The following is a 27,388-nucleotide window of genomic DNA, read 5'->3' as shown; positions in this document are numbered from 1 at the left end:
GTCATAGCCCACCCCCAAGACATTGACGCAGTCTATGAAAAGACGCATTAAAATGTCCAGCCCAACCCCCACCTTCACTTCCCTCCGCCTTTTTCACCCAACTACCCCTGCCCCGCCCCGCCCCACTGAGACCAGCAGAGCACTTAATGTAAATAAAGTACTGGCTATTTTTAGAGTGTATTTTTTTCAACTGCGACGCTGGAAGTTGAAGAGAGTTAATGTCATAAATTGTCACGTTTTCAGACACGCGCTTTTTCATAACTGGCCCCACAGCAGTCCGCAGATCATTTCGGGGTGCGAAGTGGCGTAAGACTTAGAAAATGTGCTTGCTATCAGAAACGAGAACAAAAATTATCGACACACACACTTCGTCAAGTTGAATTGATGAATTTAAACAAAATGGAAAACGCTTCATTACTTGCAGTTTTTGTGGACTGTATTACTTTGGAAAAATACACAACTATGAAAGTCTTAACAATAAAATTTATTATCTTTGAATAATCCTATGTTTAATCTGTAGGCCACACTTAATAAATAAATATAGATTTGTGTAGCTGGCTCCAACTCATTTAAATATATATGCATATATTTATATATACAGAACTGTAAAGTGACACTTTACATTTTAGTGGAATACTGGACAATTATATTCATTGGAATGTAAACACACACATCACACAAATGTCTTTATCGCTAAAGCCAACAAAATAACACAGCAGCTGGCTCATCCTGGAACCAGGTACAATGACTTCGTTTGACATACGTATGACTTAGCAAATCACAAAAAAATAACACAGCACAGACCCCGGAGATTGTTACATCTGGTAAATCAGTTGCAGCTACATTCATTTTCAAGTACAACAAAGTGACGAACCGGGTTTGCATAATGTCCAATCACCCCCATCTTAGCTAGTTATGGTGATTACAAGATTATATACTGTATATTTTCCATGTTCTTTGTTTTTTTTCTTCTTCTTAATATTGCAATATGAACATGAAAAAGAAATTTGCCACATGTGCACTCATGTCACAGTTGTTAAAAGTAGTTTGTAGATGGGAAGCACATCACTTGTTATATGATTACACATTTATGAATACAGCTTATAACCGTTTAGCTACATTTTATTTTTATGATAGGACGATAGGATAATCTGCACTAATATCTATCATGGGACGTAAGTAATAACATGACACATGAACTTACATCTATTAATTATTAATATAGCTATAATGGGATATATTATAATCATTGTGTTTTTTTCTTTTTTCTTTTTTCAAATCTGGACTGATCTTTGTCCAGGTTTAGGAAATTAAACGGATAATTCACCAAGACATTGACATTCTGTCATCATTCGTAGCTTGAAGAATGTTTCAGCTGCTTTTTTCGTCCATGCAATGAAAGTCAATAAGAACACCGAAGTGTATTGACTTTGACTGCGCGGATGAAAAAAAGAGACGTTTTGTTCTATGTTCTACAGAAGAAATGAAGTCATCCAGGTTGAGCAAATGATGATAGACCATCTTTGAGTGAACTAACCTTTTAATATGATTATTTCCAAAGGATTATCACGGTATCTCAACATTTTCTTTAGAAGGGAAAGGAGAGTCACTCAGGGTTTGTACATACCGACAGGAGTCGAAGAGCTTCTCAGGGTTATTAACACCATCAAGTCCAAATTTTTCCAAATATTACTCAAACCACTGCTGCTTTCTTCTCTCTTTGCCATTTGCATTGAATTTCAGTTGCTTCCCCATTCCCATCTTGAAAGAATAGATGAAAATTCCAGAGAAGGTGTTTGGAGTGAATTAAGTATATTATTAAAATCTGATAGTTTTTTACTTATTGGGTGAAGCCTTGTACTTCACATCAAGATTGAACATAGGGTCTCTACTCATTCTCATGACTCGGTGACTCTGGGCTGGAGTCCTCCTCTTCTGTCAGGGTTTCCTTCCTGGTGAAGGTAGCAGCTAAAGTAACACTAAGTCTTGGCTTGACCGGGGTCATTTCATTCAGCCCAATGATGTTCTTGTTCACCAGAGTGGTCTTGTCCATTATTTCAGCACTGTGCTTGGCCACCACTGCATCCAAGAAATCATATTTAGCTGAAAAGGTGCCACTTTCAAACAGGTACTTAAACAGGTACGAGAAAGCCACATTGCTTAGGAAGGAGGCCAGCATGGAAGCTGTCTTAAAGGGAAATCTCTGCATCACCAGGTATTCCACCTCCTTGGTCACATGATGGACCTTCTCCTCAATGGTCCATCCGGGGTAGTAGATGAACGGAGGCAGTTTAAGATATGGTTCCCCTCCACCAATTCGCAAGATCATTCCAAAGATGTATCCCGCCACCGAGCCGTAAGTGTTCGTGCCACGGATGAAAAGAACGCACAGGAGTTGCGGGAAGATGATGACATAGACCAGGTCAGAGCTCAGGTACCATAAACCATAGACGGTCCCAGTCAGGAGAGCCATGCCTGTCGCTAGAGCCCCAAACACAAAAATAGTGATCCGCATGACCCACACGATCTCACGGTCCGAAGCCTTAAAATCAGTACAAAGATGAGATGAGAATTAGAGCGATATTAAAATGATACAAGGTACTGTATGATAAAACTAAGAATTTGTTGATCAATTCATTAAAAGTTGATTAATATGCAAGTTTTTAATAACTGACAAGCACTTTTTTCATTCAATAAAGATCAGAGATGCCATTGAGTTTCTTTACATGGAAAACGATAGCTGAGACATTCTGCAAAATATCTTCTTTTGTGTTTCCCCAAAAAATGAAAGTCATAAAGTTCTTGAATGGCATTTGTGTTATGTACATGATGATCACTGACATTGGTTGAACTATCCCTTGAATTACTTTATCCATAAATTAGTATGCATTTCTAAATATTATAGTTGTTTTACAAAAGAAAGAGAAAGGTTTTCTTGATACGAATTTCTTGGTATGAATTCCAATACAAACATTTAAACATTTTAAATCAATGCTACTTGGCAAAATTTTGTAATTGTAGTAATTTCGATAGGAATCCATGCCTTCAGGACTATCTCTTGAAGGTAAAAAAAAAAAAAGTTCCCAACTCAGATTTTCGTTAAAGTTAGCTATGGAAATCCTTTCAGCTGATCGACTGAAAAGTGCTTGATTTGAAAGTGACTGCTGTGTGAGCTGTTCTTCATATATCGGTATGTTATTACCAATGTTTTTTTGTTTTTGTTTTTTGCCCACAACATTTTTATGAAATATGACTACAAAAAACCCATTGAAAAATGGAAAATGTACCAGTAATTTGCAGCCAGAACACTGTCTGTTAAGTTTACAGACATTTATTTTAAGCATTAAACCTAAAGCACAGCATAATGCAAATAAATAAATAAATAAATACAACACAGGTAAAACACCTGTAAAATCAATGCATAAAATCCCTTTACACCTTTTATTACAGTGAAGATACATTTTCTTGTAAAAAGAAAATTCAAATTTTCTAAAAACAATGAAAAGAAGTGACTTTATTAATACAAGAAAAATATCCACCAATGGGGTAAGAAAAATTAAGATTTAGTTTCTTCGTAAGTAAATGTATTTTTGATTCAAGAATGTTTGTACTGGGAAACAAGACAAAATATATTGAGTCTTTTTTTTTTTTTTTATGTTTTTGCAGTGAATTCAATTAGACGGGCTCTCACCGATTGCCGGAAAGCGAGCTGGTAGATGTTCCTAGCGAACATGGAGCTGGCCGACAAGATGGATGAGTCAGCGGATGACATCACTGCAGCAGAAACTGCCCCCAGACCAAAAAAGGAGATATAGGCCGGGCACAGATGCTGTAGCACGATCGGTAGGATCATGTCAGACTGGTCCCTCTGCATGGGAGGAATTGGCCCATAGGTTGTCTGGTTCCAATCTGTGCAGTAGAACACACTTACTATATAATATGTAATAACCAGCAGCTTTTTTTTTTTTTGCATATACATGAGTCAAATACATGTTAAATGAAACATTCAATTTCAAATTCTTTTTACTCACAATCCAAAAGCAATAAGACTTGCTTGATTAGACTGTTATTCCCAATAAGTAAAGTAATAAGTGGTGTGTCTTTGATGCTGAAAGTCTGCTGATTAAATCTGGGTGCTGTGTGCCTCCCTCAGATGTAATATTTACAGGGTTCACATCGTTAAATGGATAATCTGTTAATAATGTATGAGGGAGACCAGCTGTTGTTATTTACTCGTTTCTTTAGGGATCTGAAGGGAACATGGTTTCCACCCGGGGCTGATACAGCCTGGAGAACACCTCCCACAACACACCAGAGATCAAATCAGACTATTCCCCAATAATCAGAAATAACTGATTACATAATTAGAATTACTGTCAGTATATACTAAATGCAGTACACTCTCAAATGGAAAATGGTGTTAGGCTTTAGGACAAGGACATGTGGTACACAGGAAACAATATGAAAAATGCTTTGTTGCACTTTTTTAATTTGGCTGAGCTGTGAATAATTATACAGGGTGAGGGGAAAATACAACATAATTAGTGTATAATTAAGATCACTTTTGTTAGCCATATTAACAATCTGTATTCCTAAAATAGTGAGCCTTTCCTTTTTTTGCACTCAAACAGATCTAAAGATCAGTAAGTGGATACAGCTTATAAATCAGATTTATTAGACTGCTTGGATGACTTTGTTAGCAACTTCTTTTTCTCTTCTGAATCGCATATATGCTATAAATGAACTGTTCTTGTAAAGTCATCAAGAAATGAAGTTGCAATAACCTGTTGTTATCCTATTGAAACTTTTCTAATTATTATTTAGTTTACGCTGATGTGAAATAATTAAAACTGAAGTCAACATTTTTATAAAAACTATATAGATATTAAAAAAACTAGTAAGAAAATTTACATGAAAGCAGACAATCTAAACTAATTTAATGTATTAGAAAAAAAAATCTATAATAGTATGTCAGTGATACTAAAATAACATTGTATAAGAGCAGAGGAATGATTGTCCTGCCTTCGTGCCAGTGCAGATGTCATCAGAAAACAGATTGTTGTGAGACGGAAGGGAAGTTAATGTTGATTGAAGATTACAAGGGTGTATTTAAAACAAAAAAAAAAACTTTATTTTTTATACTCTTTATTTTACGGTGTCATTGTTAGGCCTACCATGTTATTGTATATTTAAGTCCTTATTAATTTTAGTTAACAACATGTACTTAATATATGGTAATTGTTTCAACAAGGGTTAGTTTCATGTAATTAGGCATTATTAACTGCTATTATTATAACATGTAACATGTAAGTGTTATTCAGAAAAAAAAGAGTCAGATGTACAGAGGTTTGTCTTACCTGTGGAAGCCCCTATGGCTCCGATCAGGACGGAGGGAATAGCCATGATGATACAACCAAAGGCAGCCAGGAAGGAGAGGACTTGAGCATAGGTTGCTGAAGAGGCAGAAAGAACCCTTTGAAAATACACCTGCCAGGGAATCCCCCCCAACATCTAGAAACAGAAACGTCACTGTAAATACAGACACCAGACAGCATGATACAGACATGTAACCCTTAAACATTAAAGCTAATCTAAAAATGGCAACCTAGAGGAGCACAGTGACCTGATTAGACCAGTATTACACTTTATTCACCCTCAGGTCTTATTTAGCTTTCCTCCCTACGAATGATTGCATCGTTCACTAAAGTGAGAAATTAGGTTTGGCCCTTCAGAATCAAGAATTCTCCATTGGCAAAATCATTTTGTCTCCATCCCATCATGCTACATTGGGATGCCCACTCACCAGAAGGCAGAAGTTGTCAGCCCACATCCATTTGTCAGCGCTTTCTATCTTCCCAAGCCATGCGGTCTGATTAGCATTGAACGGCTTCACTGCTGTCACTCCGATGTCAGAAACAGCTGGGTTTGAGAGCGCAAAAGGGACGCTCACCCACTGTAAAGAGAACAGTTTATTACTATGTAACAGACCATATATAACATTGTATTAACATTGTAATGCTCAATTTGTAGCAGGTATTAGTGAAAACTAGCCAAATATATTTTGAGCATTAAACATTTTTCAATATTGTGAAATTAAATATCTATTTTTTTTTACATTCACATATGATTTCTGTTCAATTAATTATGTTATTTTAGTAATTGTATTAGTTTATTATATTGAACAATTTAATAATAAATAAAAACGGTAATACTTTGTTTTAAAGTGGAATTTGAAATTATACATTTAAGTACTGAGTAATATTAATTAAATACAAGTACATACTATATGGTCAGGGTTAGGATTAGGGTTCGGCTTAGGGTTGCTTGCATGTAATTTATTTGAATTATAATATTATGACACCTTAAAAGTATTACCATAATAATAATAATAATAATAATAATAATAATAATAATAATAATAAAGACCATTAAAACATAACTAAAAAAAAAGGAAAAATATTTGATTTCTTCTTTCACTTCTTTATTCCTATCGCTTGTATCTTTAAAGGGTGGTTGATGAGCCATTACTGTCAAAACTGCACGGCAAACAGCCACTTTGATAAATCACAGAGTGTTCTGTGCTGCTGAAGACATGCAGACATGAATCAAGGGGAAAATGACACCTATCGGTGACTTCATCATGTGCTTCTGTGAAGACTTACCAGTCCTAAAAAAATGAAGAAGAGCTGGACAACATCAGTGTATGCCACTGAATACAGTCCTCCCACCAGCGTGTAGAAAATAGCAATAAGAGCCGAAATAATCACAGACATATTGATGTTGATGTCAATGATCACACTCAGTGTGGCCCCTGTGATGCAAACAAAAAATGTTTAATTAAAGCTTTACTGCAGTATTATAGAATGTGTCCTAATACAATAATGAAAGTCCTTGCAAATTGACATTGTGTCTTTCTAGGATATCAGTTGCCTCTCTTTTCTTACCAAGGGCAGATAAGATGGCGGCTGACCAAAACATTTCCCCCATTAGTGCAGGGATGAATAGCAGACCACCCATCCTTTTTCCATACATTTGCTGGAAGGGGTCAAGCATGGTGACGTAACCCCGGGAGCGCATGGGTTTGGCAAAGAAAAGGCCACCTTGACACGAATCAATTCATGGAAATTATATGTTTGACAGATACTTGCTTCTAGTTCTGCTAACTTTAACACTGAAAATATGTTTCTATCCAAACTGCTTACACATGCAACATACCCAAAACAAGGCTGAGCGCATATCCAAAGGGAGCCTGTGCCCATGCCAGGCCGTACCCGGGAAGATAAACATTCTCTGCCGTGCCGTTGATATAACCTCCTCCGACCCAAGTTGCTATTAAATTATGTTTAAAAACAAAATTATTAAATAATTAGTAACAGTACCAGAATGAATAATACATGCATGGGTAAAAAGAAAGAAAGAAAGAAAGAAAGAAAGAAAGAAAGAAAGAAAGAAAGAAAGAAAGAAAGAAAGAAAGAAAGAAAGAAAGAAGGAAACACACACACACACACACACACATATATATATATATATAACCAAACAGAACCGTTTAATGTTAAAAAAATTCATAGACACAGCGAAATTGCACTTATAATGCAGAAATACAATAAAACATAATACATAACGTATTACAATTTAGGCCTGTGAATTTCTGAATTAGTCCATTATTAATTAATTTATTTATAAAAAAATAATAATAATAAAAAAAAAACAACAACGATTGAAGGTTTATTTGTCCAATTAATATTTATTTTGCTTCTCTAATATAGAAAGACATGAAGATACATCTCATCGTTATTTTACTTTTTTTCAATATATATAGCCTAGATACAGGCAGTATCAGGCAGTAATATAGCCTATGTGTGTGTGTGTGTGTGTATTTTTAGATTAGTAAAGTCGTAAAAAAAAAGAAAAGAAAAAGAAAAACCAACAACAACAACAACAACAAAAAACAACTTCATTTATGTTATATGCCATATCGTGTATGCATACATTGAAGCGCTTTTTTTTATTAGGTCTCTCTGAAACTCACCAGTCATAGTAAACGCGCCGACAAATAAGCCAATATCCCTTCCGCCGACCATGATGGTCTCACTGCGATCAACTCCCTCCATCACGCCGGAATTCTTGTTTTTCCATGCTGCCCAGATTCCCACTATCAGGATCAGCACGTAGAAGATGACAATCGCCACCAAGCCCTCCACATGGATGTTCATCTTCTCTCTGCTAAACTCTTTGTATCTCTAAAGAACCGAAATTCATTGAGACCTAACGAAAAGAGACCTAAACAGGCGTGCAAGAAAAGAAGGTAGAATTAGAAAAATCAATCAATCAGTCTATTGTGCTTCTAAACACACACACAAAAAAGACGCAGAATTAAAAATTCAACTAATTTCAAATTATTATAAATGTCTATTTATTATAAAGTAGCTTCATACTTTTCAACATTTCGTGGTCAATTCCGATCATTTCATGTTTCTGGTTTAAGTGGGGGCAAAAATACCAACTATTTCACAATTCAACATCATTAAAGTGCCTCACCTTTGTGAATTAGCCGCCAGCCACTCAACTGCCACCAACAGTGCAAAACAAAAGAGCCCAACTATCACCTCAGGAGAAGAGCAGTCCAGCACAATCCGAGTCAGCCAAACTTACTGTGAATCTTATAGGAGCAGGTTTCGTCAGAGGGTAGATGAACGTCAGAGAGATCTGAATGGGGGCTATTTATGAATAAAGATGTTAGATCGTGCAAATGAGTTGCGCGTCACTGAAGGTTATCAAGTCAACTGAAAATCGCTGGACGGGGGAAACAGCTGTAAATCAAGAGAAGTGAACTATATCGCGTCCATTCATGTTTTCTTGGCTGAGATTTTATGGCAGCCTGTATGAGTCTCCGAAGCAGCGGTGGAGAGCAAGAGCAGGCGCTGTCCAGAGTGCTGAGGACACAACCAGATCCCGCGCCAGCCTCACAAAAGCGCTTCAGACGCCACCCAAACACTCCAAACTCAAGTATTGTGAAAATACACATTTAAAGAGTGAGGTACAGCCGAATTCAAACTAATGTTTAAAGAAGACGACAGTAATCCGCAGCAGTGCGTTTTTCTCGTACCCCCCCCCTCCTTTTTTCCTTCTTTGACTTGCTGTTTTTACACGTTTAAAGCATGTTATTTCTTTGTTTTAAACGTTTCTATAGGCATGTATATGCTGTAAGCAAAGCAGTAAATGTTCATTTTGTTTCTAAGATAGTTTAGGCACTCAAATGTATATCGCTGAAGAATTAAAATAATTGTAAAAGACTACATTTTTAAAATAAAAAAAGTGCTGTTGAAGTGCTGGTTTCTAAATTCGCACAGAATTGAATAATTCTTGACATTCTGCCACCCAGTGGTTAAACATAGCCACTTGGACACTTTTTCAGTTATATATGCTTATGTTAGCTAGCTACATGTTAATTATCGTTTATTCAATGAGAATATCGTTTATTTAAAATCGGAAAAAAGGATACACAACTATAAACAGAATATAGACTCAGAGTATTATGGTACTTTCAAATAACCAATGGACATCATTGATTTTAACACGGATTAAAACGAGGCTGTGATTGATAAACTTACAGACTTTGGAATGTAAATACTCTATATAACATTATTTAACATCTTTCAAAGCTGGACTTTTATGTCTACTCAGATTTTTTAAGAGATGTAGTCAAACCTACACAACTTTAGGGCTACGATCTAGAACGCACTGCACTAAGCCCATCACAGGCTCGTTTTCATTCATGTTAAATATGTCGCAAATATGACTAGCTTTTTAATAACATTCACGGCTATGGAATCCAGTTTCGTCATGAAAGCTTATACAGACACTAGACATTACAGCCTTCTTGCCGAGACAGGCTTCCCGCCTGAATCTGTACAATCTGAAACTTTTTGGCCGCTAATTGCTTCTCTAAGTTTGACATTTATGCATTTAATTATGCGAGGAGATGTACTATAAACAGGCTATTTTATATCTTCCATAAAAAAAAAAAAAAAAAAAAAAAAAAAAAAAAAAAAAAAAAAACTGAATGCAACTCTCCAAACGAACCAATTTAATGGAAGCCAGATCTGTTCTATACTAATTTAACTGGTAAGATTCTGACAGCCTTCATGCCGAGTGAGTCCCAATTATAAGCAGACGGCTTCGAGCATGTTCCTGTACAGATGTTGCAGTTCTTTGTAGTCAAAAAAAGGCTTGGTCGAGATCCCTCAACGGTTTTTAACAGCAAATGTGTCTTTTTCTGGCACAGGGTCTAAAAGTAGACCTGGCATTTTGAGAAAAGTTATGTGTCCGTTTAAAACAGAAGGAGAATATCCGATATCCAAAAAAAAAAAAAAAAAAAAAAAATCCGATAGGAGAATGACAAGGTATTTTACTTTTATCCCCCATGTTTATCTGGAATCACTTAAAGTGTCGAATCCTGTTTTCTTCTCGATCCCTCGGTGCATGGGAACAGTCACGGTGCGCAGATTCTGCTCCGCTAATGAGCACTTCACATCTGTTTCGAGTTCTTTGAAGTGTGTCACTGAGAGATGAACATGCATTTTTTTCATGGACAAATCAACAGCAGATTTGACAAAACTGTAAAGAATTACAAACAGCAAAACAAAATATAGGCTATTCGATTTAAAAACGTGTAGCCTATTCACAACAACCCGTGCTCGGGTGACACATTTGTAAAGAAAACAAAATAAACGTGACCATTTCATCGAAAAATTATTTATGGAAGCTAAAGAAATCCATATTGTGTACATTTAATCTGTTTAATTGTTGTCTGTCTTTCATTAGTCAATTGCAGAATAGTGCTACTGCCATCTAGCGGCAGAAGGGGGAACTAGCGGCCCTTCTGCACGGTAACGGCAGGTGAACGTTTGTTACATTTCAGTTGTCTTGTATAATACGGCTACCGCACATTAAAAAGTTCGACGTAAAATAAACTATACTTATGTTCAGGGAAGCAGTGGGGGGAGAGAGAGAGAGAGAGAGAGAGAGAACTTTCTTTGCCATTACCAAAAGGAGATGGAAGTGGCAAGCAGTGGGCACTTAGAAGCCACAGGGCCCCACATCTGCGTCACGTCTGTTACGCGTGACTAAACGAGAAGGTCTGACACTGCGCACGGAGCTCAGAGTCTCCTCTGTGTTTTATATCTGCTGTCACTTCTTCTCGGGGGATCTGCACAGTCTGTCTCTAGTACGGCCGCTTCACCTGCACCAGAAGGGAGATGGAAATACAGCATATTTTCCATTTGCTGTTAGATTAAAGGGACAGCCCATAAATTTAATACTTTAGCCTTAAGTCGGTCCAAACCTGCTTGATTTCTGTGAAACACAAAACGGGATCATTTGAAGAAGGTAAAGTCTGGGTGAATGAAATTACTTTGTTAGCTCGGAATATTCTCTCCTCCACAGAAATTTAACCTGCATGCAACAAACTTATTAAACAAAAAAACGACAGTGCTGCATTCCTTTCAGAGGCATTTTACAAATATAATAGGATCAGATACCAGATATATTCTGCCACAAAAGCTTCTTACACTACAAGAGTTATGATATACATATAATTTTGGTTATATGCTATATATCAGTAGGTGGCGACGGATAGTACTAGAAGCACATTATTGAATAATTCCTTTAAATGTTTCTTTCAGAAACAAAACACTTCACTAGTGTCAGCTTAGATCCTGCTTTGGTGTTGTTTGGCGCTTAATTCTTTGACGAAGAAAAATAAGCGAAGTGACTGCCAATACTTGGGTCTAAAATGCAAAGTACTCTTTCAATATACCAAAATACAGCAATATCACACTTGTATTTGTGCAGTTGTTCTGTTGATAATGGTTAAATCATCACACATAATTAAATGAGATGAAGCTCCAGCTGACTTCTCCAATGACAGCACACTGCAGTCTTGGCACCACTAAGTATTTCAGTGGCCGGATAAGACATAAAATGAGTGTGATTCCATAAAAATGGCAGATGGCACTGTGATTAGATGAGATTCTGCCATTTTCAGTAGCCTATATGACCGTGCTGATGTTGTGGTCTTAATGAGCAAGTGCATTGGATTTTCCACAACGATAATCACTGCCATGGTTCAGCCACCCCATAACAGCTGTCCTTCACATAGTTCAGACTCCAAGAGCTCTGGCTACACTGATTATTTAAAGAGAAAGAAGGATGAAGCTGTGTGCCATACTCTGGCATTGACCGGTAAGCTGATTATTGACAAAATAAAACACAGATAAATACATGTACTGTATAGAGATAGCCTTCATACACAGACTAAGCCCCAGATTTGGTTTATTCTTTAACATTCTATTACAACATCACATATTTATGAATAAAACAGCAAGAAAAAGCAAGAAAAAGAAAATGCTAAAAATCAGTGAAATGCTTTGTTTAGAAAATAAGTTAATGTGAAAATGTACTTTGTATAGACAAAACACAAGATAAAAATGAAGCAACAATTCCTTTACATATGTTTTTAAAACAAAAAGTTTATGGAAAATAATTCCTAAACAAATAAACATTTCCTTTCTGACAACATGCATAGAATGCATGGAAAAAATATATCATAGTATAATTCTGAATAAACAGCACTACGGTACATTACTACAGTAACAAGCTTTGACCAATTTTACATTTCGAAGCAATGGAATAAACACTGCTTGGGAATGTGTTCTATCTATTCAAAAACATAGATATATTTTATAAGATATAAAATATCAGCCACTGGGCTCTGCTGTCTGAGAAACCGGTTACAGTGAGTTTCTCAAAAGAATAACTTTACAGCATTGGCAGCCAAGAAGTGTAGTGTAATTCATCTAGAGAGAAGTGTAGTGTATGTATTCATCAAGACAGAAGATGCAATGATCAAATACTAGATGCATCGTAACAGACAAATTTACACCTGATATAAGCAAAATAGCTAAGGTGAACAGAATGGGTGAAATGTTTCTGATCTTACTCATCTGAAGGTAGTCAGAAATGTATATAGACAATTTTTTTTGTTTACATTCGAGTGTTCTTATGCTTTCTGGAGAACAGGGAATCTGTCAATCAGTTTTCGGGCTTTTAGGTTAAACTTCACGAGATCCTTGTGGATTTCAAAGAAAACAACTGTCGGAATAATGTTTAAAAATCAAAGTTCTGCCTGACCACTTGTGATCAGATCAACTGAGATGTTTATATACCTAGTGAGACAGGGCTATAATCAAAGCCAAATCAGTTTTTACACTACCAACCTAATTGATTTTAACATCAGCACAAAAGGTGAAGATCTTTTTTTGTCTGGCTCCGCCATTGCAGCTGGTGACCTTGACTGTTTTTATATCTCAGGAGGGTTTTATGTTTTCATCCCTCTGATTTGATCTGTTAATGAGAGGGGAAACAACAGATTTAAATCATTATACATTTTGATGCATTGTCAGATAAAGGTGAGATCTTTAATGGTTGCATTAACTGGACCAAACTAAAACTCTGGTAAAGGAGAACAGATGTCTGTGGACTTCATTTAATTGTTATTGACTTACTCAAATGCACCTCAGACAACAAGGAGGAGAAGGGGGTCTGAAATAGTTTTGGGCTGTATCTAATCTTTGAGATATCATAAAAAGATAATTTGCCTTTGAAATGTCTTCTATAAGGCCGAAATGAAGTGTAAATTGGTGCAAGGATAAATAAATACAGCCCAAAAGTGAGCTCTAACAGTTAAAGTTAAATTTAACTGTACAATTAACCAACAATCTCAACACATCTGGGAACTTAAACTACAATACTTACTGTGCAATTTGTTCTATGGGTGAAATAAAACAAGAATATAAAAGGCATTGAACATTTTAAACAGTTTATGTAGTATATATATATATATATATATTTGGCAAAATCATTTCAGCTCATCTCTGAAGAAAGAAACTAATAATTCAAAGACAAACAGGAAATTAAATGCACAGAACATGGATTAGGTGTATTTACCTTGCAGCCAGTCTACACCCTCCTGAAGACCTTCACCTTTCACTGCATCACTTGCACTGTAATTTATTTAATATATGAATTTAATATACTGTACAAGTATAACATATATACACAATACTGTTCAAACATCTAAGCTCAAGTATGGTTTCTTTTTTAATAATAATAAAGTTTTATTCAGCAAGGACATTAAATATATCAAATGGGGCAGTGAAGCCTTTTACATTGTTAAAACATTTGATTTCAAATACATTTTAAACTTTCTATTCATCAAAGAATCCACAAAAAAAGTATCACCATTTCCACAAACAAATAAAAAAATAACAAGAGCATTACATATGTTTTCAATAATAAATGTTTCTCGAGCATCAAATAAGCATATAATAAGTATTTCTGAAAGATCATGTGACACTGAAGACTGGAGTAATACTGACCGCTGAAAATTCAGCTTTGCTTCACAGGAATGCATTACATTTTAAAATATATTAAGGCGGAAAATAGTTTATTTTAAATTGTAAAAATATTTTACAATACTTCTGTTTTTACTGTATTTTTGATCAAAGATGAAAATACTGCTTTGGTGAGCATAATAAACTTCTAAATATTTTTACAGAATCCAAATCAATCAATCAATCAATCAATCTATCTATCTATCTATCTATCTATCTATCTATCTATCTATCTATCTATCTATCTATCTATCTATCTATGTTTGTATACAGGTGCTGGTCATATAATTAGAATATCATCAAAAAGTTGATTTATTTCACTAATTCTATTCAAAAAGTGAAACTTGTATATTATATTAATTCATCACACACGGACTGATATATTTCAAATGTTTATTTCTTTTAATTTTGATGATTATAACTGACAAATAAGGAATATCCCAAATTCAGTATCTCAGAAAATTAGAATATAACTTAAGACCAATACAAAGAAAGGATTTTTAGAAATCTTGGCCAAATGAAAAGTATGAGCATGTACAGCACTCTACTCCTTTGGGGCTCCTTTTGCCTGAATTACTGCATCAATGCGGCGTGGCATGGAGTCGATAAGTCTGTGGCACTGCTCAGGTGTTATGAGAGCCCAGGTTGCTCTGATAGTGACCTTCAGCTCTTCTGCATTCTAGAGTCTGGTATATCGCATCTTCCTCTTCACGATGCCCCATAGATTTTCTATGGGGTTAAGGTCAGGTGAGTTTTCTGGACAATTAAAAACAGGGATACCATGGTCCTTAAACCAGGTACTTGTAGCTTTGGCACTGTGTGCAGGCGCCATGTCCTGTTGGAAAATGAAACCTGCATCTCCATAAAGTTGGTCAGCAGTAGGAAGCATGAAGTGCTCTAAAACTTCCTGGTATACGGCTGCATTGACCTTGGACCTCAGAAAACACAGTGGGCCAACACCAGCAGATGACATGGCACCCCAAACCATCACTGACTGTGGAAACTTTAAACTGGACCTCAAGCAACGTAGATCGTGTGCCTCTCCTCTCTTCCTCCAAAATCTGGGACCCTGATTTACAAAGGAAATGCTAAATTTACTTTCATCAGAGATAATAACTTTGGACCACTCAGCAGCAGTCCAGTCCTTTTGTCTTTAGACACTTCTGATGCCGTCTGTTGTTCAAGAGTGGCTTGACACAAGGAATGTGACAGCTGAAACCCATGTCTTGCATATGTTTGTGCGTAGTGGTTCTTGAAGCACCGACTCCAGCTGCAGTCCACTGTTTGTGAATCTCCCCCACAGTTTTTAATGGGTTTTTGTTTCCCAATCCACTCCAGGGTGTGGTTATACCTATTGCTTGTACACTTTTTTTTCTACCACATCTTTTCCTTCCCTTTGCCTCTCTATTAATGTGCTAGGACACAACATTCTGTGAACAGCCAGCCTCTTTGCAATGACCTTTTGTGTCTTGCCCTCCTTGTGCAAGGTGTCAATGGTCCTCTTTTGGACAACTGTCAAGTCAGCAGTCTTCCCCATGATTGTGTAGCCTACAGAACTAGACTGATAGACTATTTAAAAGCCTTTGCAGGTGTTTTGAGTTAATTAGCTGATTACAGTGTGGCACCAGGTGTCATCAGTATTGAACCTTTTCACAATATTCTAATTTTCTGTTATACTGAATTTGGGATTTTCTTTAGTTGTCAGTTACAATCATCACAATTAAAGAAATAAGCATTTGAAATATATGAATCTGTGTGTAATGAATAAATATAATATAACATTTTCACTTTATGAATGGAATTAGTGAAATAAATCAACTTTTTGATGATATTCTAATCATATGAGCAGCACCTGTACACACACACACACACACACGTTGTTAAAAAAAAAAACAAAAAAAAAAACCATCATCATTCAGACAGGCCAGGTTTACCCTGAGGAGATTAAGCAAATTTGTCACATACATACTTTGTGATTGTGTTATTAACATCTGAATTGAACATGTCACACACAACCTTTGTAAAAAAACTAAAAGCAAATGACCTACCCTGGCTAGCTCAGGGTTCCTCTGAAAAATCTAATTCCGTCTAAATAGGAATGCTTGTCACTGCGGTATGTAACAGTTTTCCTCATTTATTATGACATTTGTTGAATGCTGTAACTAAAGCTAAACCTCTTAACGTGCTGCCTGCTGCATTAGCTTGATTACTCTGACATTCCACCCAATGTACAAAGAAAATCAAACCCTTCATTGTGTAATATAATTAAAGAGTTCCCTTTAATCAATTATACACATACTTCATAATTATTTCACTTATATAAACCTTCCCACATCTTGACAAACGGACTTTAGAAAAAAAAAAAAAAAAAGTTGTGAATTGTGAAAATTATGTGATTTAGGATCTTTAGTGAATGTTATTGTAAAGACTGCAAGTCTATCCCTAAAATATAAAAGTTTAATTCCTGTTAAATTCAGTATGGTGTCTAACCAAAACCTAAACTATAGAGTCTCCAACTTTCCATCATTAAGAATTTCTGAGATCACAATCTCAACCAAATCAGATTATGAAACACAATGCAAATGTTCAGTTATTAACTGTAACTTAAACAGTGCTTTGATTTTTTTTTTTATTATTATTATGAAAATTATTTCAATGTCAGTAGACCACAATCTATTTCTTACCAGATGTGCCATGGTTTGTCCTTAATGTTTTCCAGACACAAGAGCTGGGAGACCTTTACTGCCGACAGTGCATCCCTGAGGTCCATCTTGTTTGCGAAAAAGAGTATAGGTATCCTCCTGTGCTTAATATCTGACCATGCCCAGAAAAAACAAACAAACAAACAAACAAACAAAAAAACAACATGCATGAGCTTTAGGGTGCTTTTAAATGAATTCACCCAAAAATTAAGATTTGCTGAAAATGTACTCTTCCTCAGGCCATCCAAGATGTAGATGAGTTTGTTTCTTGCTAACATAGAGCTTTCTGCTTCACAACATGTTAACTGATGAACTGGAGTCATGTGGATTATTGTGATGCGTTTACCAGCTGATTGGACTCTCATTCTGAAGGCACTCATTCACAGCTAATGATCCGGTGGTGAGAGAGAGAGATGTAATGCTAAATTACTTCAAATCTGCTCCCATGAAAGGAAGGCCTGTGGGTTAGTACATTTTCAGCAAATTTTCATTTTTGGGTGAACTATTCCTTTAATCTAATTGAAAATGACTACAATAGAGATCACTGAAAAACGTACCAGGGTGATTCAAAAGGGTATCCAATTCTTCTTTTGCCACCACCATTCTAAGTTTATCACCACTGTCAATCACAAATATGATGGCCTGACCCTCCCTGAAAACAGCATAAAAAAGGATAAACACACAAAAAAAACCACAGATCGATTCTAGAGTAGGCTATGAGACTCCATTAGCTCAGTAAAGATAATCAGATAAGCCTTTAACAGAGAAACTCACTTGTAATAGTGCTCCCACAGATTTCTGTATCTGCCCTGCCCTGACATGTCAAACACTGTGAAAGAAAGACTATGGCGAAAAAGGGGATATCGTGTTAGTACGATTTTGAGAAAGGACAAATGGTTCTCAGACACCTATGAACTAAATAACATTATCTATAGTTAACGCTTTCAAATATTCACCTTGAAGTCTTAAACTTTTCTATGCTGAAACCTATAGTTGGGACAATGTCTTGAGCCTGAGCCTGCAAGGAATAAAGGCAATATGACAATTGTGTGCTCACATACAAACAGAAATCAAGTGAATATACAAACACAAACAGGTGAAAACCAAACTATTTTATATCGGGGTCCACAGACAGGAGTGAGACATACATTGGATGGCTTTAGCTGGTTGATGATGGTAGTTTTTCCACTGTTGTCCAGACCTAAACATAGCAAGTTCACTTCCTTCTTCTTCAGGCCCAGCCACCCTGCAAGCTTGTCAAAAAGCCCCATTTGCCTGTTTAGATGGGACGCTTCTGGAAAGAGATCGCATCAAAGACAAGCTCCATTAGATTATTCATTAGATGCATCCAGAGGCTGACAAACAATTTGGGCCAACAAAAACGTATTTTTTTTTTTTTTTTTTGGATATCAGCACTGGTTGGAAATATAATTGTTCACATTATAAACAGTGTTTATAATAAAATGTCTTTACTGTCACTTTTTAATCTATTTAATGCATCCTGAATAAACATAAACAGATGCAGAGGACTGCTTAAACCCATGCTATTATTGTAATATATTATTATTTGATGTATTATTTATTGCATTTTAATTGATTATTTGTGTTTGTGTATTATTATTTTAATTTTGCATTAGCATATCTGATATTCATAAATACATATAGAATTGTTTTCCTATATAATATAGGCTTACAATTATAAACTGCTCAAAAACAACACTAATGCACTGTTTTAATAATAAAAGAAGTTATCATTTGAAACCTTTCAGTATTTGGAGACGGGTCATCGTTGGCTATCAGCGGCTAGTCTGATAAGAAAATGAGCTTGTTCTCTTCTTTTTTTGATAATCCGATGTAAGTGAATTAACTTGAGCTGCGAGCAGACACACAGCTTGCGACATGCACTGACAGCTGTAACATTAGTACATGAACCTAATTAATCACGTGCATATACAAGCGTTTACGTACTTGAATATGTAAACTCGTAGCAGTATTTATTTGCATGCCCTCTTGGGTCTAAACAAAATACCCACCTGTTGTGTAGCCTATATGAAAGCATATTTCAGTCGCATAACATAGCTTTACACATTAACCTAAAGTAACTATCAATGAATCCAATGACAACAGAGATAGGTCAGAAACACATGAACGGACCCGTAAAAGCGTAATCTACGAGAAGAGCCTGTAATCCTCTGAGCTCATTAGCACGCGGGCTAACGCTTCACAAAACGTTACACGAGACTGCTTAAATAACCCAAACACTTCCGTTTCTGCCTTTTGTTCTCTTAAACGATCAAATATATCCATATTCACACGACATTTTCTGCTAAACTAAGGTTACGGCTTTCATGTTCGTTGCAGATGACGGCTAACTGGTTGGCTGACCTGCTCTTTCAGTCTGCTGCAACGTAAACGTTAAATTACATGAAGAAATCTTTCTTACTTTTCTGCCCTGGCTCTGCTCAAGTTGTATGTTGTCTATGTTTTGGTTAAATGTGATTTTACAAGCATAAGTCCCATACATATACATCCAAACACACTTACCTGACGTCCTGGTAACCCTGTAAAACTCGCTGCTAGGAGACGATGACGCCTTTTCTCTCGACTCACATGTTTACTTCAGAGCGCCATCAAATGGACAATGTCAGAAGTGTAGCTTTGCGTAAAAAAATAATAAATAAATAAATAAATAAATAAATAAATATTTTATGGTGACGTTCAAATCCGTGTATCAAATTAAATATAAAAAAATTATTACAAATGACCACAGGTACAGACGACCAATAGTTTGGCTTAAGAAACCCTTATTGTTAAATTGTCAAGCTCTTAAAAAAGTAATTAAATTACATTAATCAATAAATGCGACCAGAAAGAATTGGAGCACAGGTTAACTGAAGCAAAGCTTGTTGTTTTCATTGATGTATACCCAGCTTTGTTCTCTGTGTCACAACCCATTACCGCATTCTTTATACAATACTTTTTAAGCTTCTATATTATTATTATTATTATTATTATTATTATTATTATTATCATCATAGTAATGGTTTAAAAATAGCATTTCAAGCTAACCATTTTATTTATGATAATTTCTATTTTGTAAAAGCCCACAATATAGTTCCTGGCACGAGTGGAGAGAAAATAACCAGCCAGAATAACCTATTTCTGAAAAAAAAAAAAAAAAATACTGACCTCACTATTTGCGGTCCATTTTTCATTATGCCTAGACATTAGGGAAAATAGATATCTGGGTTCATTAGACATTTGACTGTTGAAGTTAGTAAGGTCTGTAATTACAGCAATATAGCTAACTTTTTTTTTGTGTCAGATTGATTACATTTTACGATGATTAATCAAATCTCAATTTACGGTATATACACATCAAAATCCACTTTTTGGACTGTTTTTGCTTGTAATCAGTGCTTGATCTGTGCATATCTCTCTCCTGATTCAGAGAAAATAACTTCTTCACTGGAGAATGCAGTAAAATGGTAAATGACTTAAATAAATGGTAAATAAAAACATTGTGATAGATTTGTTGATTACAAACTTGTGAGTTGTTGTGATGACGGCACCCATTCACTGCAGAGGATCCAGTGGTGAGCAAGCGATGTAATGCTAAAAATCTCCATATCTGTTCTGATGAAGAAACAAACTCATCTCAACCTTGGATTTCCTGAGGGTGAGGGTGACATTTTTATCCATTTTTGGGCAAACTATTCATGTTAGATCTGCAAATACTGTTACAACTAAATTGCATGTAGCTTCTTCATGATTTCATTTTGTAATGTATATAAAAAAGTGAAATCGCAGTCCACATTACAATAAATAAAATTTTGCTTGTGATAGACTCAAGAAAACACAAGAAATATCCGTTATCATTTATTTTTACAAACATTTAACCTATATCACCTTTATCTCTCTGTACTCTTTATAAATTATAAAAAATAATGTACAATTAGTTTACTATGAACAATACATTATGACCTGATTGCCCAGAGTTTTCTCTTGCCCTGCTTAAAGTAAGCACTCTGTTCTCTTGCACTTTCTTGCACATTGCAACTTGAAGTTTGTCAAGTGGTCTCAGTGTCCCGAACATGTGTTCAGGTATCAGCTAATGAACATGGTACAGTATTGTGCGTTTGTATGGTGGAAGCGAAAGAGACTGCAAATGCATTTGTTGCCATTGAAGATATGCGTGTATGTAGGCCTGCTGTGTTGGGAAAAATACTTGCCAACATGCAGAGTGCTATATTGTCATGTCCTCTATAGGAGAACATTTTACTGCAACCTTTCACCTCAAATATTCTCCACTTACTCTATGACAATAGTTTCATAGTCACAAGGCAAACTGATGAAATATCAGAGGTGTCTATAGAATCTGTACACCAAAGTAGACTGAACAAATGTGTGCAGTTCTCAAATCTCGGTCTGAATGGATTTGTCTAAGTTTGTTCAATTTGACTGTGGTGCACAGGAGTAAGAAAATGGCTTACAGTCTTCTGAAAGGTCAGACTTTTACCACCTCGCTGACAGCCTGAGGAAGTCAATGGTTTTGTGTGGCATTTTTTTTTTTTCAACATAGCAAGATTAAACTCTCCGTTCCCTACGTTGGCTCTTTTCTTGGTTTTCTAAAGACTGCACATATTGCTTAGAAAAGGAACTAAACAAAAGGCAACCAAAAAAGAAACAAAGTCACACGTACATATAAATATCAGGATAAATATCAGATGTGATAAACAATGTATAATAGCCATTTAAAGCTGAAGACATTCAACAGATCCATAGTCTCTCATTTCAGAGGCTTGATGAATAAACCAGGAAAATCTCTTAAGACATGTAATTTAATACATTAAAATAGCAAATATGCTATTCAAAGTTCTCAGGTTTGGAGTCCAGTCAATCACAGAACTTGCAGGATGATTGACAGATGACATCTTCGTAACAACAGAATGGTGCCATTGTTTACTGTGGATCCTCCGGGTAAATGGTCCAATTTTCCTGTTACACACAGTCAGTTCATCAAGAATACAAACAATTCATGACATTAGGCATGTTTCTTCATGGTCTTTGAGATGGAGATGCTGGATTATGACAGAAACATAGGGCTGTGGAGCATGTCTCATGATGACAGACAGACAGACAGTCCAGACCTGAAGGGAGTGTGTGTGTGTGTTTGTTTTGGGGGTCTAGCGATGCTTGGAGAAGCGTTTGTATGAGAGTATGTGTATGTGTATATGTGGATTTTCATACATGGAAGCCACTCTGTTGAACGTGGAGGAACTGCAGTCGTAGTGCTTGTATGCTGCTCACTATCCTCCTCTGGTGGCCAATCAGAGACACTCCGATTCTTCTCACATCACTGTTGAGAAAACAACAGGATGAGACTTCTGAACATCCCCCCCCCTTTTTAACACATGATCCTATTAAATGTCATTCTCCTCTTAACCACTAGATGGCATAAATCTCACCACAGCACTTTTGTAAACATTCAATATGCATGTGGAAATATGGCTGATACTTAATGCAATCACAAGCAGAAACACAAAGCTCGTTCTGTGCTAATTTGGTATAATATTTATGGGAGCTTGTTTCCACCACTGAAAAAAATGTGGAAATGGTATATGGTATGGTATTTGGGGTAAAAAGCACCCAAAATGTTGAGGCCAAAAGCACAATAACTGACATCGTAATAAATAGCTGGCTGAATTTTCCAGTTGTGGACATGACATGGATGGCCAATGTAATTTATTAGGTCAAGTTTGCACCTTAGGAACAACTACCAAACAATTACCAAAAACATGATATTAATCATATGATATAATAAAACATATTTATTTTTACAACTGTAAAGCCATATTGCATTATTATGGGATTTCCTTCATTTCCAGCGTTTAGAATCTTTTTCTTTTTTATAAATATTTTTCCTGTTTTGCAATGAACACATTAATTATAATATATTTATTAATCAAAAATAAATAATTGTATTTCTCTAAATAAACTGAAAACAGTAATGTGTAATGCATTAATGGGGTAAAAGGCCATCTCACCACCTCATGCATTTATATGATTTTTAAACAAAAACACTTGTATGATTTATTAATCTACAAAATATGTTTATCCATATATGGTCAAAACAACAACAAAAACATTTATATATTTTTATTCTGTAATCATAAACAATGGTCATAGAGAATTACAAAGTATTTGTGTATTGCTTAAGTTGTTTAGCCCTGTTGTACCCAACTTAAATGTAATATTTGTTTGCTTTGCTATATGACAATAATTGCAAATTAGCATAATTCAGCATAGTCTTTTAAAGCAAGCCAAAATTGAACTAAACCCACTAAATAGAGTGAATAGGATCATTTTTTGCATGCATAACAACACCTGGAATCTAAATGAAGTGTAGCTTTGACTCCACTTACTCAATAGTCATGGTGGATATGGAATCCAGGGTTGTGTATCCTGCTGCTATGAAGTTGTTCTTGTACTGACTCATTTTGATAGAATCCAACCAATCACCAATAGATATGAAGAGAGGGTAGTCTGGCATATCCTCAGGGGATTCTGGGAAGCTGATTAGACACACAACACAAACAACAGTTTGGCTCACGTTTCCCACAAGGCAAGAGACACCAGTTCAGTGTAATCAGAGTTATCTGTCAGTAAACACTAACAATTTCAGTATAAAACAACACTGGCATTTCAACACTGTCACTCATTTTGATTCTAGTAAGCAATTAAAATGTTGATTTTGAAATGTTGTGGTAATCTTTCTACCTATTTACATCTTCCACCAGTGTGAGCAGGCTGCTGGGATTGCGGATCAGTTTGTCTAGGAAGCTGACAACATCATTAAACTGTGGCCGCCGACTGCGTTCCTTCTGCCAACAGAGAAGCATGAGCTGGTGCAGGGCCACGGGGCAGCCCATGGGTGCAGGGAGCCTGTAGCCCTCCTCTATAGACAGGATTACCTGCAGGAAGACACAGAGAACTGTTTTGGGATACAAATTCTACAAGACCATGTTTGCAAATGCAATTTTAGGGATGCCGTCAGTGGTATGCAATTATTTATCCAATGCTAATGAAACACTTCAGCAAATGAAAAAAAAAACAACAACAACAGCCAACTAATTAATGAAGATACTTATTAATAAGCTAAAGGAATAACAAAGAACATTTTATAACAAGGAGATCCACATGTTATGATTTAACAGAATATATATTTTTTTAATTAAATTAGGTCACGTTCTGGGAAGTTGATTTACACTGGAATTAAAAGTGTGACTTATGCCATTGATACACACACACACACACACACACACACACACATACATATACATATATATCAATAAATGGATGAATTAATAAATGAATGTATGAATAAATGAATGTATGAATAAACAGATTTAAATGTTAAACTTTTGAGACGTATCTATCTTAGCTTATTTGCAAAGCTTTTTTAGTGTGTATTTTCATAATGCTATTACTTGTCGAATTTCTTAGAATCTGTAATTTGGTAAATTATTTTTATATTTACTTTTTTTTTTGTTATGAATACTTACATATACAAAATACACTTGTAATATATATTTTTTTAATAAAGCATTTGAATGTTTACAAGAAACTGAATTAGAAAAAACAAAAAATTTGAACGATATTTTAAATATTTTGCTAACATATATTTTGCCTAAAAAAATCCGAAATACATTTGGCCCAGAAAACAGCTGCCCAAGAAAACGCCATTTTCAATATTTAGTAGAATTAGAAAAGACCAAGTGACTCACATCTTGGTTGGACATCTCCCAGTAGGGCCTTTCTCCATATGACATCACTTCCCACATGACAATACCGTAGCTCCAAGCATCACTGGCTGAGGAAAACTTTCTGTAGGCAATAGCCTCGGGAGCTGTCCAGCGGATGGGGATTTTACCCCCCTGACAAAACAAAATCTTTTCTTTTTATTATAATAGCAAGCAGCTTCACTTTGCATTTCCTAGACAATCAAAATAGATTGCTTGTTATGTTATGATGAGCCATAATTGAGCTTTTCTTGGAATACAAATGCATTAAATGCCACACTCAGATCCCTGTAACAAAAAGTTCAAATGTATTCAGACACATTTAGCATCTTATTATAAATCTAATTACTCAATCACTCCTCGGAGTAAGCCCTTAATCTCATGTTATACTGCTTAGATCAACTCAATCCCATTCAGTAACACATGACGAGCAGAGTAGTGCTAAGCTTCAGAGATTCGGGATCAGCTTTGGCTGTCTAAGGAGCACAGATTGTTATTAACTCTGAACGGCCCTGAATTTAAATGAACCAATATTGAAGCGGGTGCATGTGGCTTACTGTGGTGGTGTAAGCTGCCTCCGGGTCGTCCTCAAGCACCCTGGACAGCCCGAAGTCCGACACCTTACACACCAGGTTGTCATCCACTAGAATATTTCGAGCTGCCAGGTCCCGGTGGACATAGCCGATGTCGGACAGGTACATCATACCTGAGGCAATGCCACGCAGCATACCAACCAGCTGGATCACGGTGAAGTGTCCGTCATGCTTCTACAAAAGAAGAGAGAAGAGAAGAAGAGGACAGGCAAGAAAAAGGGATAGAGAGGTTTATCACAATGAACAATACAAATATTAACTTTTAAACCAGACCTGACAGCAGAAATTGTTGAATAAAGTAATTTTTGTTTTCTTTGCATGCAAAAAATATCCTCATAGCTTCATAAAATTAAGATTGAACACTGATGTCTTGTGGACATTTTTAACAATGTCCTGACTACCTTTCTGGGCCTTGAACATGTCAGTTGTGTTGTTGTCTATGCAGGGTCAGAAAGCTCTCGGATTTCATCGAAATATCTTAATTTGTTTTCCAAAGATGAAAGTAGATCTTCTTTTCATTTTTGGGTGAACTATCCTTTTTAAGCTTGTGTTTGGATAGTAGTTGATGGCTACATTATAGTAGATGTTAAGAATTAATGAATTGAGGAAAGAACAAATATTGAGTTGTCTCAGTGACATTCAGTATCAGCTGAGAACTGATAACTAAGATACACAAACAAACAAATTAATTAAATATTTCCTGGTTCCTTTTTGACGTTCAGTTCTTTTTATAGTTCTTGAAGGTGCTTTTGTGGTGAAACACCAATTACATATTTTAAACTTTTTCCTGCACTACTATTCAACACTTCATTATATTGTTAGTGAATCTACTATATACAGCAACCAATGTAGTACAATTCCTGAACTAATGACTTGTAAAAGTTGTAAAAAAAACAAACAAACAAACAAACAAAAAAACTAGTCCAGTTGATGATTTTAAACAATTTTTAAAGACTTCTTTTTTGCAGTTTGAGATTTACTGGATAAGAGCTTGCCGCAGCTTGCTTGGTAAATAAACATGTATTACATTAATTAAATAAGAATTGTTATACACACTTTATTGTAAGGTTTAATTCTTTCTATTAACAAACCACTAACTTTTCTCACAATAAACTCCTAATTTGCTGTTCATTAATAGTTAGTAAGGCAGTTGCTAGATTTAGGTATTGTGTAGAATTAGGCATGTAGAATATTTTCATGAATATTATGTGTTTTTAGTACTTATTTTTAAGTACTAAAAAAACAGCCAATATGTTAAAGGGAAAAAGTTCACCCAAAAATGAATATTCTGTCATTAATTACTCACCCTCATGTTCCAAACAATAAGACCTCTGTTCTGATATTTTTGATGCATACTGAGAGCTCTCTGACCCCCCATAGATAGCAAGGATCCTTACAAGATCAAGATCCAGAGTAAAACTGAGATTATGTTTTTCGGCCCTGTCAGATGATGTTTAAATATGTCCACATATTTGGTTTCATGGTCCAATTATTGCCATGACCAAATAAGGAACTTAGGTGTGGTGTTTGATCCAGAGCTGAAATTTGACAAGCAGATCTATGATGTAGTTCTAACAATGAGTTGTTTTATTCCAGATTAGGTCTATTGCTCAACTAAAGCCTGTTCTGTCAAGGAAAGATTTAGAGAATGTTATTAATGCCTTTGTTTTGTCTCATCTGACCATCAGACCACTATTTTACACTTGCAGTTAGTTCAGAATGCAGCAGCTAGACTGCTAGTGGGTGTTACGAAAAGTCATCATATCTCTCTTATTTTAGCTTCTCTCAAGTGGCTACCAGGGAACTACAGGATAAAATATAAAACTCTTTTGTATGTT

General features: G+C 35.7%; 3 protein-coding genes across 4 annotated transcripts in view; all 3 read right to left on the bottom strand.

Moving 5' to 3' along the window:
- Nucleotides 1-469: 469 nt before the first annotated feature.
- LOC127948319 (high affinity choline transporter 1-like) lies at nucleotides 470-8,776 on the bottom strand. The gene is made up of 9 exons (XM_052544737.1): nucleotides 8,539-8,776; nucleotides 8,030-8,280; nucleotides 7,216-7,329; nucleotides 6,945-7,100; nucleotides 6,663-6,811; nucleotides 5,804-5,953; nucleotides 5,358-5,511; nucleotides 3,692-3,909; nucleotides 470-2,542 (listed from the first exon to the last, which is right to left on the bottom strand). Exons 2-9 carry the CDS (start codon nucleotides 8,211-8,213, stop codon nucleotides 1,889-1,891), a joined length of 1,779 nt encoding a protein of 592 aa, XP_052400697.1. The 5' UTR covers nucleotides 8,214-8,280; nucleotides 8,539-8,776; the 3' UTR covers nucleotides 470-1,888.
- A 3,509-nt stretch (nucleotides 8,777-12,285) lies between these two features.
- arl6 (ADP-ribosylation factor-like 6) lies at nucleotides 12,286-19,783 on the bottom strand. The gene is made up of 8 exons (XM_052544738.1): nucleotides 19,700-19,783; nucleotides 18,304-18,449; nucleotides 18,112-18,173; nucleotides 17,930-17,998; nucleotides 17,713-17,807; nucleotides 17,138-17,267; nucleotides 14,008-14,063; nucleotides 12,286-13,404 (listed from the first exon to the last, which is right to left on the bottom strand). Exons 2-8 carry the CDS (start codon nucleotides 18,424-18,426, stop codon nucleotides 13,379-13,381), a joined length of 561 nt encoding a protein of 186 aa, XP_052400698.1. The 5' UTR covers nucleotides 18,427-18,449; nucleotides 19,700-19,783; the 3' UTR covers nucleotides 12,286-13,378.
- Nucleotides 19,784-21,019: 1,236 nt separating this feature from the next.
- epha6 (eph receptor A6) overlaps nucleotides 21,020-27,388 on the bottom strand; it is a 113,211-nt gene continuing 106,842 nt past the window's right edge. The window contains exons 13-18 of one of the 2 annotated variants that reach the window (XM_052547074.1): nucleotides 25,515-25,724; nucleotides 24,943-25,107; nucleotides 23,936-24,129; nucleotides 23,581-23,730; nucleotides 22,406-22,514; nucleotides 21,020-22,153 (exon numbers count right to left, since the gene is read on the bottom strand). In XM_052547074.1, coding sequence (XP_052403034.1) covers nucleotides 22,118-22,153; nucleotides 22,406-22,514; nucleotides 23,581-23,730; nucleotides 23,936-24,129; nucleotides 24,943-25,107; nucleotides 25,515-25,724 — 864 coding nt within the window. In that variant the 3' untranslated portion in view covers nucleotides 21,020-22,117. The remainder of the gene's footprint in view (nucleotides 22,154-22,405; nucleotides 22,515-23,580; nucleotides 23,731-23,935; nucleotides 24,130-24,942; nucleotides 25,108-25,514; nucleotides 25,725-27,388) is intronic. The other variant, XM_052547075.1, reaches the window with a different exon arrangement.

Source organism: Carassius gibelio, chromosome B1 (assembly GCF_023724105.1).
Source record: "Carassius gibelio isolate Cgi1373 ecotype wild population from Czech Republic chromosome B1, carGib1.2-hapl.c, whole genome shotgun sequence".
Taxonomy (NCBI): domain Eukaryota; kingdom Metazoa; phylum Chordata; class Actinopteri; order Cypriniformes; family Cyprinidae; genus Carassius; species Carassius gibelio.
This window is presented reverse-complemented; position numbering and strand designations above follow the sequence as displayed.

Excerpts from the sequence above, each read along its gene's own strand:
- LOC127948319 (XM_052544737.1), bottom strand. The coding sequence starts at position 8,213 with ATGAACATCCATGTGGAGGGCTTGGTGGCGATTGTCATCTTCTACGTG. Across the intron at positions 5,512-5,803 it reads CTGACAACTTCTGCCTTCTG|ATGTTGGGGGGGATTCCCTG; the intron begins GTGAGTGGGCAT and ends TTCTGTTTCTAG. Across the intron at positions 3,910-5,357 it reads AGCCATAGGGGCTTCCACAG|ATTGGAACCAGACAACCTAT; the intron begins GTAAGACAAACC and ends TCTACTGCACAG.
- arl6 (XM_052544738.1), bottom strand. The coding sequence starts at position 18,426 with ATGGGGCTTTTTGACAAGCTTGCAGGGTGGCTGGGCCTGAAGAAGAAG. Across the intron at positions 18,174-18,303 it reads ACCAGCTAAAGCCATCCAAT|GCTCAGGCTCAAGACATTGT; the intron begins GTATGTCTCACT and ends TATTCCTTGCAG. Across the intron at positions 17,268-17,712 it reads TACCCTTTTGAATCACCCTG|ATATTAAGCACAGGAGGATA; the intron begins GTACGTTTTTCA and ends GGGCATGGTCAG.